This window comes from Idiotropiscis lumnitzeri, chromosome 13, assembly GCF_059441095.1.
Source record: "Idiotropiscis lumnitzeri isolate Australia: NSW breed Sydney's pygmy pipehorse chromosome 13, RoL_Ilum_1.0, whole genome shotgun sequence".
Classification (NCBI taxonomy): domain Eukaryota; kingdom Metazoa; phylum Chordata; class Actinopteri; order Syngnathiformes; family Syngnathidae; genus Idiotropiscis; species Idiotropiscis lumnitzeri.
This window is the reverse complement of record NC_142403.1, coordinates 12,155,364-12,167,883: the sequence shown is the minus strand read 5'-3', so window position 1 is coordinate 12,167,883 and position 12,520 is coordinate 12,155,364. Positions and strand designations below refer to the sequence as shown.

The window sequence follows — 12,520 nt, the reverse complement described above, 5'->3', positions numbered from 1 at the left end:
GCAACAATATGCTCCTCAGCCTTCCTTGCATGAGACATTTCTTCTCCTTTTATTCGGAAGTCCAAAATAGCAGAGACAGGCGGCTTCTCTGTTGAACGTGACGATTCTCCTTCTTCGGCCAATGAACTGCTTCTGGTAGCCACGTTCCCAAAATTTGTGGTGATGTCTCCAACTTGTGCAGAGCTGACTGAACTTGTTGATTCTGAAGACGGACCTGACGCAGTCGGCCACTCGGGCTGAATGTGAGGACTTGAATTTGATATTTCAAGACTTTCCGAGAGTGATGCGTCCTTCTCGAGTACATCAGACGGAAAATGAGCTTCAGGTAAATCCAGTTTGGGTGAAAGAGTTTCTGCTCCCCTCCAAAGGTGATGCATCAACAAAGCATCCGGTTCCGTATTGTCATCTCGCTTCTGTTCTGTACTCAGATGTTTCATTTTGAGGATCCCAAGATCCGTTGGAGTAATCTCAGTGGATTTGGCACCTTCAGAGTTTGGAGGTCCAGATGATCGCTGGTTCATTTGGGACGATGACACAGTCACCTCATTAAGCATTCCAGTCACCTGAAAAAGTTGGACACAAAAACAAACAACAGATTGAGAACAACTTAAATGGGGCACTAAAACGAAAAAATGTCTTGTGCAAGTGTGACAGCAGCACTGGCTTTATTTTGGCGGGCCTAGTTCCTGTTCCACCTTGCTTGTTTTTGGTTGCGTTTCTCTTTCAGGCTGGGAGGGGCTCTTTCAAGAGGACAAGCCGTATATCCACTTTTTTGGTTTGGTGGTGTGCAGTGAGATTTCTTCCAAATAATATGTCGAAACGTAATCAAAATTGATTAATTTGCACTGAGAAATATTTTTTAGACAGCTCTCACAATCTCATTGCTCAATCAGAAACATTTTCCCTGCACCGTACCCAAAAAACATCATTTCATGCCACACATTTTAAAATTAGGCTTTAAATGTTACAAGTCAGTACATCACAAAAGGGCAACTTTGTGAAAATTGGCAAGCCATACTGAGGTTCTTTCTTTCTTGTCATGATCCGTGAGAAAAAACACACTCCTGATGGGCTTGCATGCACATACGAGGTGCAGTTACAGTCCAAAACAAATTCCTTTTTTTTTTCTCTAGAATGTTAAATATGCCAGAGATAAACGATTTCCAGAGACAGACGGACAGGAGCTCTGCCATCTCAAACACTTGCAGACATGCTAGGATGATTATTATGAAGTCATGTCCCTCTGCACTACCACGTTATGAATAAACAGCACAACCTCCACCCCCCCCCCACACACACACACACTCTTTTTTAAACACGCACCTCATCTTTCCGCCTTGAAATTGATGTTGAAGCGTGTGACAATTTCCAAGAGTTTTATGGCTCACCTGTGTGTCGGTCAAAGCAGAGCAGCTGTGGTCGTCATGGAGACAGTTGAGCGGTGGAGGACCTGCCAAGGCTTGGATCCTCTGCTGAATGGTCCCCTGAACGCACCATAAAACACGCAGCACGACACGAATGAAAAAGCCAATCTGTTCGGATTTGTGTTTTTATTTTGATTAGATTTTGTTTGGTTTCGTGTTATGCCTTGCTCTCGTGAAGTTTGTTTCATGTCTGTCTTGTTAGGATTGTTTTTTTTGGACCTCCGAACATTTGTGTCTTGTCTCGGTGTTCCTCGCTGTCTCATTAGTTTGCTTGGATTTCTTTCCCTGCCTCCGTTCAGTCATCGTTTGTATCATTTTGCTTCTTTGCTTTGCCATTCGATGCGCTAGTGAGTTCAGTCTGAGTGTTGGTTTTTCTTTGAATGTGTTATTTTGGACATTCACCAGTTTCTTGAATGGTTTGAATAGATCAGAATATGTAGAAATTGGAGGAGAAAAATAAAAAAAAATAAACAAATTTGGGCTTTTATGATTAAATTTGGAGACAAAAAAGATGTAAGGTTAAGATTAACAGATTAAAGGTGGAATGGTTTGACTCAATCAAAAAATGTAGCAATTGGAGGACAAAACTAAAGAAAAAGTAATTTTGGGCTTTAGTTTGAATTTTTGAAAAAAAATTGACAAATCAGGTGAATAGGTAAAGTTGAAATGATTTGAATCATTCAAAAATATGAAAACTAGAGGTGTAAAACTAATTAAAAAAAATATATTTTTGGCTTTTACTCTGAATTTTTCAAAACTATTTCACGGATCAGGTGAACAGGTAAAGTTGGAATGGTTTGAATCCGTCAAATAAATGTGAAAATTAGAGGATTACAAATAAAAATTTGAATTTTTGGCTTTTAGTTAGAATTTTTGGGAAAAAAAGCTGAACAGAAAAACAAAACATTTTGAGGCTTTTATTTTGCAATTGTGAAACATTTTTATTTAGATAAAACTATTTGATGTGGTTAATGGCATTATTATTATTATTATTATTATTTTTATTTTAATGATTCTCTTCTATGCTTTTGAAAGTGTTAGAAAGAAATATAAGTTGAGTTGGTCTCATTTCTTTTATCGCAAAAATCTGGCTTTTGAACAAGGGTGTGTTGACTTTTGAGACCCACTCTATTTACTGCACATATGAAACATTTATTTCAGTATGATGCAGTGCAGTTCTACAACCATAATAATAAACAAACAATGAATAGTTATAACTCCAAACATCATGCACAATTGTCAATGGAATTACTTAGACTATTTCTCCCTCACTTAATTCTTGATATTCAGACAATGCATAAAAAGATGACAAGCAGACAAAACTCTACATGAGGCCATGAAATCATTTCCATATCAGGAAAAACAAAACAAATACAGCCGTACGAATAAATATGTTGTAATAAGACGGGCAGAAAGGGGGCGGACTTACAAAGGTCAGCAACAGCATCAACGCCCGCATGGCTTCTGATGGAGGCTCCGTCGCAAAACGCTCGGACTTATAGCTTGGCTCACTATGGCACCCGTGCGAGCCTTCCGTCTGACACACACACACACACACACACACACAAACTCATGCACATGGATTACGCAACAGTGACCTCTGAAGTGTTGCATATGCCAAAATTCTTAAATTATTCATCTCAAATCATACAATCAGGGGAGAAAAAAGATTTTTGAGTGTGGGACGGTTTTTGATAACAGTCGAGTTTGACTTTCTGCTGTGAAGTCACAATCAGTAATGAGATTTCCTAATATAAACATTTTTTGGCCATGCAGGCAGAAGTAACACAAAATAGAAGAAAGTAGATATTCAACTCAATGTCTTCCATTGCCAGCTTTCATGGTATTGCCATAGGAAAGTCCTACAATTCTTGTATAGCGGAGCTTTATTTATCAACGTCACAGAGATGACGCCTCACTTCTTTGCCACATCCATGTTTTCGGCTTGGTTTCCCATTAAAGTTCACCTTGAACCTTCGCGCGTTCATCTTTTGACTTGACGGGAAGGTCAGAGGGCGAGGACTGTGGCCCAGGTGAGGAATGTGGCATGGAAATCAAAAGAGTGCTCGACGGCTGCCTCACTGTCCGCTCAAGATGGATTCAAATTTACGGTAAAAAAGATCAGTGGGGGAGGCAGGCATAGGGGGGGGGGCGTTTGAGGCCCTTCAATGAGCTCTGACACCAGGGGGCCTCATATGATTACACACATTGGGAAGTAGTAATGAAGAAATATTATATAAACAACAGTTCTGGATTCTCGCTCCTGTTTTTATTTTTCATATTTTAGACACTCCTGTCCAATAGCATCGAACAAAAGTGTTTTATTGAACAGACAGCCTACTGGGTCACTCCTTGGAGTGTAATTTTGTTGACACTGTACCAGTTGAGGGTCCGATTTTCGTACGGAGCGCAAGTCAAGCGCAAAGCGCAGTCTGAGCGTATGGATGGAGTTTTCTTTTCACACAGGTAAAATTGAGCATAATGTGTGTGATGGAGTGTGCCAATTCCCTGCCAATCAAAGCACGTTTCCCTCATTCCCATTAAAAGGAAGGCACTGGAAGCACAGCAGTGCGTAGACTCGCAGGGGTCCGAGAAATGCGATTGGCACACGCAAAGTGCGTGAACCACAATTGCCGTGAAGTTAACATTTGCTAAGTCTCCGCGCTAAACCGTTAATATGGGGTAGCAATTAAGAAATTGTTTTTAATCATTCACCTCATCAGCAGTACAGCGAGTGTCGATTTGACTTTCTCCGCGCGGCGCAATTTCGCGCATCAATGCAAGCTTTGTCACTAAGCTAACACATTCTCACGGCATTAGCGCGACACTTGGAAACATGCATGGTCAAAGTTCACAGCAGTGTCTCGAGCCAGTCTTTTAATTTGACACTTTTGTGGAAAGAAATGGCGGCGTGTTTGGACATGCTTCACAGCTGTTACTGATGACATGGAAAGCAGTAGTAGACAATAGCTTAAAAAATAAAATAAAAATACAATAACCCTACTTTTAGCACTACTTTTACTGTAGTCAGCCAGAAAGTACAATAAAGTATTTGTTGAATTTAATTTGAAGAACCTGGCAGGCTGCACTTTTCACCACTCTAGATCACATTTCATTTTTTATGTACATCATTTAATAACTTTACCTCAAAATGTAAGAGCTTCTAAGCCAGATGTGATAATATGATGGCTTGCAATAGGTAGACAAAGGCAAGGCAGACATTTTTTTAGATGAGAAAATTCTTGACAAATGCCACCAAACAAAAATGGCCCAAAAAGAATTGTGAAAGATAAAAAAATAAATAAATCAATATGCAAATCTAAATGTACTCACACGTATGTGTCTGTACGTCGTTTTATCACAGCACACTAATGATGGCAGTCACTGCAATCACCCTAAAAAAAAGAAATAAAAATTGATACTGATATAGAAAAGATGATTTTTGAGAACGTTGTTAACAATATCACCGCAAGAAAACAAAAGTGTTCTTTCTTTAATTAAATGTAAACAGAACTTAGTCAAAGTAAGACGAGCATGGTGACTGAACTCAAATATGAGTATTTATTTAATATAAGTATTTATTTTGTCCATTTTATACAACATATTCAAGATGAAAACTGTCGTCGAGGAAATTGTGGCTTGAGAGGCAACTATTTTGGGCGAATGTTCCCAGGCACAGATGAGGCTGACATTAAGGCTACGTGCACACATAGGCGGGTATTTATTTTTTTTTTTACCACACAAGAAAATAAAAAAAATGCATCCAAACACATTCTCAATTGATCAACCCGCCCAAGCAACAGGTGACACGATTACTCTGCAGTATAAGACGATTCGGGACAACTAGAATCATAAATAAATTCATTTTAGAAAAGGCAAAAAAAAAAACCACAAAGGCGAGGAAATCAAAACAAACGGCCAAGTGTGGAAATGCATTCGTGGGTTGTCGAGAGCATTCCAAAAGTAGCATTTAGCACATTAGCCCCAAACTGGAAGGCCATTTGTGACAATTAGAAGTCCTTTCCAGAAAAAAGGCAGCGAAACAACAGCAATTCAAGCAATAACAATGAAGGGGGGAAAAAAAGAACCGTAATGAATTCACAGGCTGCCATGAGCGAGTGGAAGCGATAGATGGCGCCATATCTTCCAAACTGCATGGCAATCTTTTGTACTTTGAAAAGCAGAAAATTATCATGTATAAAAAACAACAACTTGGTGCACAGTAAACGAATAGTGGACTGTAAAATAAATACATAATTACAAATAAATAAAACTCATCACACGAGACAGGAGTTAGCTCACACACATAAATGCACACAAAAATAAATATGAGGAAAATATTGAATACAATTTTACAAGAAAACTGAAACACTGTGTACACAAGGCTTGCAAGTAGGTTTGGAAAGTTCAGGCACAAAAGTGCATGTTTAAATTAACTTTTTGCGTGTGGACAAGAGGCCAAAAGAAACACATAAATAATGGATATGAAAAATGTTTACAAAAAATAAATAAAAAATACCCGCTGTTGGTGTGGACATGGCGCAAGGTGAAGTGGTCAGCAGTTTGCTTTTGCTGGCTGAAGATGTACCCTAACGTGTGTAGCATAAATCATAAATGTAGCATTTCTTATCAGTTCAAACATTAAGTTTCAGAATTTCAGGCAGCTTGTGGATTCTCCTTCACATTTTAGATACAAATTCAAGTTCTAGTGACCACTACAGAACATGATAATAAATACACAGCTTTTAAAGGAAGTAGGAAAAAAATCCAAGAAAACCTCCAACAACCCAGAGGTTTTTGCCAGCATGAATATACAAAAGTTATATTATTTCACTAAGGATGTGAAAATGCCGAAAAAGATGTTTTGATGAGCAACTCGGATTTTGCTCAAATGGATTTGCAACAGATGTAAAAATGCATTGTTGTCATCTTAATGAGAATGGGAGAAGACAGCACATTGTTGATAGTAAGAATACACCCCGGGCTCTACAGTGCGTACGTACAAGAACAAGATGGCTTTACGGGTTGATGTGGTTAAACAAATAAATACATCAGATTGAAAACATGGCAGAGAAAAAAAAACACATCTTTACAGGCTCTCACTTCATTTCATTCATTCCTGGCTCCAGAATGCAAGAACTTGGACTTTGTTTGTTAAATAGGACATTTGTCATGATCCATCCACACATTTTTGATGGCACTTCAAACCCTCATTAGAGTCGCGGATGAGCGACAGGCAACTTTGAGTTTTTAATGAATTGAACGTGAATGTTTTGGAGGAAGAATTTGAAATTGGACCTCCGGACTGCAAGGCAGACGTGCAATTCATAATTGTGCCTAGCCGCCATCAATTTTATTTTGTCAAAATTGGTCGGAAATGTACTTGAGCGGATGCTTCACTGAAAATGTCAAATGATAACAAATTTAAGAGAGAACATCAGCAGTCCAACTTAAAATACAGATTCAACACAACAGGAGATGTCTGTGTGGAATATGGGCCATGAAATCTTCATAATTGAAAAGCAAAAGCGCAGGATAGCATGCTCACATTTCCTTCATCCAATCTTTGTAAAGCATAATTTTCTGCAATGATTGCAAACGAAATGATTATTATATTTAAAATTAGTATTAAATAGTACACTTACACAGTATTTTATTACTCCAAAATGGGACGACAGGTTGAAGAGAAAGGACTCCCACTAGTGGCAAAAACTGAATTCAATGTAATGGGGAACTGCATTTTGAATAATTTCTTTTTCTTTGTTTTATGTCAAACTATCCCCCCAAAAAAGTTTGGACCGCCGCTCTAAACCATAACAACGATCTTCACCAGTTACCAGAATTGTTGATTCCGTAGTCGTAATTTTGACCATCCAACCCAAACATTGCCTGCACCTGCTAGCCGTGGTGACCTTGGTGAGGCACGGCCAACCTGAACTGCTCTTCGGGTGTGCTCACTATTTTTGATGCGTTAAATGCAGTGGCCTGTTTCATCAACATACATTGGAACCTCGATTTAAGGGACTAATAATGGCTGTTTACATCAAAGTACATTTTTTCCCATCTTCAAGATATCCCCCATACAACAAAATTATTGGGTATTTTTTGGGGGTTGCCTAAAAAGTATTGTAAATAATTATTTAAAAAAAAGCTTTAATTTTTTTGTTTGTGCAAAACTAAACTTAACTTGTTGGTGCTTGGGGCAGGATATTAGCGTGCATCCGGTCTGTTAGCAGTTTTCCTCCGCCATGACTAGATGCCATAGAAAAGGGCTTGACAAAAAAAAACTATTTTGTACTGAACCAAAAATAGCTTGGTTGAGAGACATGTACACTATTGACTCAAGTAAAAACAACGGCCATACATAGAAATAGGTTGCTACAACATGTGCCTTTTAAGCTAGCGGTCTGCCTATGGTGGATGCTAAGCTAATGTCTCTGTCTCATTACATGTGAAGGGACACTCTCCCCTGGCAACATGGCCGCCACACTGGCGTTTTTTTTTTTTGCCTAAGTCGACTGTAAAGTTGTTTTATCATTTACGAGAGAGCAGACTCGGCCTCTTGATGGCGCCACAGTGCAGTTTAGCGGCATTGTTGAGAGTTGGGGCCAATTCTGGAACTCACACATTGGAAAAGTATTGTACAAATGTTTTTCCTTCTCTTGAATCGGAGATCCGTTGGTTCGTAGGTCCCTTACATCGAAGTTCCACTGTATACTGAAGGCCCAGGCACCGTACCTGCCCTGTGATTGAAACAAGTTTGACCCACTTGCTCAAGGCACAGCAAGTAGAGACTGACAGCAAACACCGCTCATGAATGGCAGTGGTGCTCAATTTCGTTGTAATGCTACAAGAGAAGTAGTCATAAAACAGTACAAGGCAAGAGGCGGCGCCGCTACGAGGTCCGCTCCTCCTGTACATGGACTTCCTGTTTGTTTTAGCAATGGTCGTCATCGTCCGTGTCACTCAGCGGCTCGCCGTCTGGGCTCGCCTGCGGCAAGTTCTTCCGGAAATGTCCGTTGGGGACCTGCCAGGAGTGTCTGAGCTGAGGGGCGGAGCTAATGGCATTGGCGCGTCCCAAACTGGTCGCCATGGCACTCTCAAAAGTCAGGTGTTCTTGCCTCTCGCCCGCCTGGCCTCCCCTGGCGTCTTCGTGAAACGGGAGGTAAGGCTCTGAAATGTAACGGTGAGGAGACGGATGGCTCGGCCCGGATGCCTGAAACGAGGAGGACTGGGCCTGCTTGGAGGGAGCCGGGCAGTCTGCGTGCGGGGCGCGTCCTGCGACGGAGGCGCTAGCGGGGTGATCGCGGCACACCAGCGGCGAGTACGAGATGTGAGGACGAGGACGAGAGGGTGTTTGAGGGAGTTGACGCCGATTACGAGGAGTGCCCGACTCAGAGGCTGAATGGGCGGGACTTCCTGTTGTGTTGACCTGTAAACAGAAATGATCATCAATGTTTGGTGTGGTCAACAGCAAATTTGATATATTCTGAACATTATTTGCAATATTGGAAGCTGAAACCAATTCCTATTTTCCTTTGTTTTGTTTGTTTGTTTTGGTTTGAACCGCAAAGGGAGTCTTGTTGCCTTCTCACCTGTCTCTGCAAGGAGTGCGGACGACGTTCGTTAGGCGAGAGGGAGCGTCTCCTCTCGCACGACGGGTCTCGACTTCGCTCCTCAGAGTTGCAGCGGGACACGTCAGGAGACAGTAGGTGGCGTCGTTCTTTAGACCGCCCCCTCTCATGGCTACTTTGATTGATTCTCGGGCCTGGGAGTGGAGTCACATTATGTTTGCACGTGAAAAGAAAGAAAAACATTCAGCACTCACATTTTCACATCAGAACAATTTGGAGTCTACAACTATCCCAACATGCCTGCTTTTAGAGAATCCCGACAAAAAAAACCCCTCAACAAATCAAAACAAAATGTGACCTCTATAGCTCTTCTGTCGAAGCCTGAACGTGTTGTCGGGGCTGACTCTCTCCAGGGAATGCTGTTCTTGCCACAGGCGATTCACACACTGGTCTCCGATGGTGGAAAAGGAGCGCTTCATCGGCTTTCTGTCTGCTGACATTCCAGGCTGCAACGGCACGGAGGCCGAAACAAAACATCATCTTGGCTTAGTTTTGACCTGACAGTTTTAAGAGTGTAGAAAATAGATAGAGGCAATTCATATTGGCAATATAGTGGGGCAGATCAATATGTTCCACCTCATCAATGGAACAGGTGTGTGACCAAATATCTGGTGAAGACTAATATGAATGTTGCCTTTTCCTACCTGCGGCTCCACAGCCAGTCTGGGCATCGAAGACGCTCGGATGGATGACGTGCGCTGAGGGGACCTGACGACTGTTGGCTCTAGCCTTGACTGCTGTGTCACTTGGTTATATTCGACGACATCGGGCACCTACATAATGTCACAGAGAGGACGACGAATGAAGCTATTCCACTTCATAATCTCAGCATGTTTATTTATTTATTTTTTTTTAACGGCATCACAGGTAAGGTCATTTCTTACTGTTGTCATTCACTTGTCCAGTAACAATTAATAAGAATCGTTGTGCTCTACTCACATATTTGATGATATGAGAAAAAAAATTTTTTCAATGTAAATAGTTAAATATATATATATATATATATATATATTCTAACAATAAAATAATTGATTCAGGATGATTGATTTTATTATTTAGAATTTCACTATTAATAGATACTTAAATACAAACTTAATAAAGCTTAAGCTTCTCATTGAATAAACCAATTACAAAAATGTTTATTGGACTAATATTTTTTAATTTACAATAAATAAAATTACCAATTATTTTATGAGTTAAGTGGATAAAAATGACAAATCAATACATTTTAGAAAAATAAATTGAATTGGGCGTGTCAACCCTTTTGAGACTCTTGTGATTCAGAGCTATACAAATACATTTGACATGACCTATAATAACCTATTTTTGTATTAATTCAATATTATAATGAAGTTAGTTTCAAGTTAAATTAGTGAAATGCAAATGATTTCCTCCTACTTGAATTTTAACATGTAAAGTATACTGAATTAATGACGATAGTGTTTCTGTTTTTATGTTCAAATCGATCACTCAAAACTGCAGGAGAGTGTCGACAAGATTTGCTATTGTCTCTCCAACTTTGCTGTCAGGACTCTATTCGGTTGGCTTTTTAATGCAGTCCGGATTGGCGTTTGAGATGATTGAAGCTCCACTCTCATTGTGCTAATAGAGGACCGATTTAGTGAAGCAATCTAATGATGAGTCTCGGGAAGGCAGATAACGCGTGTTTGTCATTCTGATAGGGTGCAGACTTACGATGGTCCGATGGACCGTCCTGGACCTGTCTCAAATATGAATGGTCACTCTAGCTGTCATGGCTCAATTATGAGTAAAAAAAAAAAAATGATGGAAAGAGGTTGTGCAGCCCCGATATTGACTTGTTTAGGAAAGTGTCATTACCAGTGTGTCTAAATGGTGGTGGTGGTGATGAGGGAAGTGATAAGGGCGAAAGCTCGGGTAGTAATCATCGTTCTCCTCTTCCTCCCCGGAGCGTGGCCGCGATTGCAGGAACATTTCTTGGGGGGAGATAGGGCTGAGGGCCACAAAGCCGCCTTTGGTGCTGGAAGAACAAAACCAGAATCCGTTTGTTGGTGCAAGGCAAAAGAGACGGTTGAGGCTTTGTGATGGTCATCATTGTGCAATTGGATTGAAAGTTGCATATTTACAGCGCTGATCCTGCACTGTGGCTGAGGAAAGACAGTGTTTTGGCATTGCATATGATTTCCTGGGGCAAGGAGGACGCATCCATACGCTGGAACATGGGAGCGTGTTTCTGCATGGAGGAGAACATGAAATCAAAATATCCAATCAGTCAAGAAGAGGATTTCAATAAAATCATTCTATTTTGCACCCTTTGCAACTTCAATGTCAAACAAAATGTACTTGTTCCTCCAGCTGCTGTCGAAGCTTCTTGGCCTTGCTCTGCTTGTAGTAGTCCATGATCATCATGGCCGCGTAGATCTTCCCGATGGTCATGTCACTCGCTGAGAAAATGGAAACACACGTTGTGAAATACTTCTAATAGGCGAACAAAACGTTTGAAAACGTCACCTTTGTTAATGGGAACCAGAAGGTCCAGCATTTTCTGAGAGAGGTGAGGCCAGATGACACCGATTTCCTTCTGGAGGTCCAAATCCATCTGATTTCGATCCTCTCCTCCTGTGCAGACAAGCAGTGACAACTCTGCAATAGCAGCAAAGCTCCACCAGGGGGCGTGGTTTTCCGTTGCTTTAATATTTTATATTGACACAGAGCAGCAATTCCATTGCAAAATATGAATACAACGCCATCAATTGGAACATTGTCAAAACTAAATTGAAGGAACTATGTTGAGGTGAGTTGAAGAGCGTCACGTGGTGCCTTGCCACCCTCTTTTCGGCATCTTGGTGCCAAAGTTTCAACATAAAAATTTCAACTGATGAATTGTGATTATTTTGACTTTTCTCCTGACCTCCAGCTAGCTTGACCTCCAGGGCAGTCCGGATGAGGGCCATGAGGGTGGAGGTAAAGTGGACGGACATGTCCTCGTCGACTGGCATGTTCATCAGGACGAGTCTCTGGAGGTTAGACACACACAATCAGCAATCGAAAAGGATTGGGGGGAAAATTCCCTCAACAGAATAAGTGCTGTGGTCGCAAAGGAACAAGTTGACTCTTCTAATTAATTCATGGGATGTGATGCATACAATATATACACTGCATACATGTAGAATATATTAAAGTCGCCACAGCCATCATTACAGAGTTTCAAAAAGCATTAACTCCAAGTCCATTCACTTGCCACAATACCAGCTCCACTCTCAAATGACATCCAATTTATCACGAGTATCAAAACTCTGCCTTTACAGTGATCACAAAAGGAAGTTCAGCCGGACACTGTCAGAGGTTTTAATTTGGGATGGATATTGATTCAAATTTTCAAACTTTATTCAATTCGGTACACTCGATTTTCGATTCACTTTGAATGATTTTGGATTCAATCAAAGATTTCATGCAGTACCCATTTGACTTTATTTTGGAAGG

At 40.7% G+C, this 12,520-nt stretch overlaps 1 protein-coding gene across 1 annotated transcript in view; it reads right to left on the bottom strand.

The window, feature by feature from the left end:
• Positions 1 to 5,019: 5,019 nt before the first annotated feature.
• The window catches only part of cacna1ea (calcium voltage-gated channel subunit alpha1 Ea), a 70,203-nt gene continuing 62,702 nt past the window's right edge, over positions 5,020 to 12,520 (bottom strand). The window contains exons 40-48 of the mRNA XM_088313794.1: positions 11,949 to 12,054; positions 11,549 to 11,656; positions 11,381 to 11,481; positions 11,164 to 11,270; positions 10,898 to 11,057; positions 9,703 to 9,831; positions 9,357 to 9,504; positions 9,020 to 9,192; positions 5,020 to 8,856 (exon numbers count right to left, since the gene is read on the bottom strand). Of these exons, the coding sequence (XP_088169920.1) occupies positions 8,362 to 8,856; positions 9,020 to 9,192; positions 9,357 to 9,504; positions 9,703 to 9,831; positions 10,898 to 11,057; positions 11,164 to 11,270; positions 11,381 to 11,481; positions 11,549 to 11,656; positions 11,949 to 12,054 (1,527 nt within the window). The 3' untranslated portion in view covers positions 5,020 to 8,361. The remainder of the gene's footprint in view (positions 8,857 to 9,019; positions 9,193 to 9,356; positions 9,505 to 9,702; positions 9,832 to 10,897; positions 11,058 to 11,163; positions 11,271 to 11,380; positions 11,482 to 11,548; positions 11,657 to 11,948; positions 12,055 to 12,520) is intronic.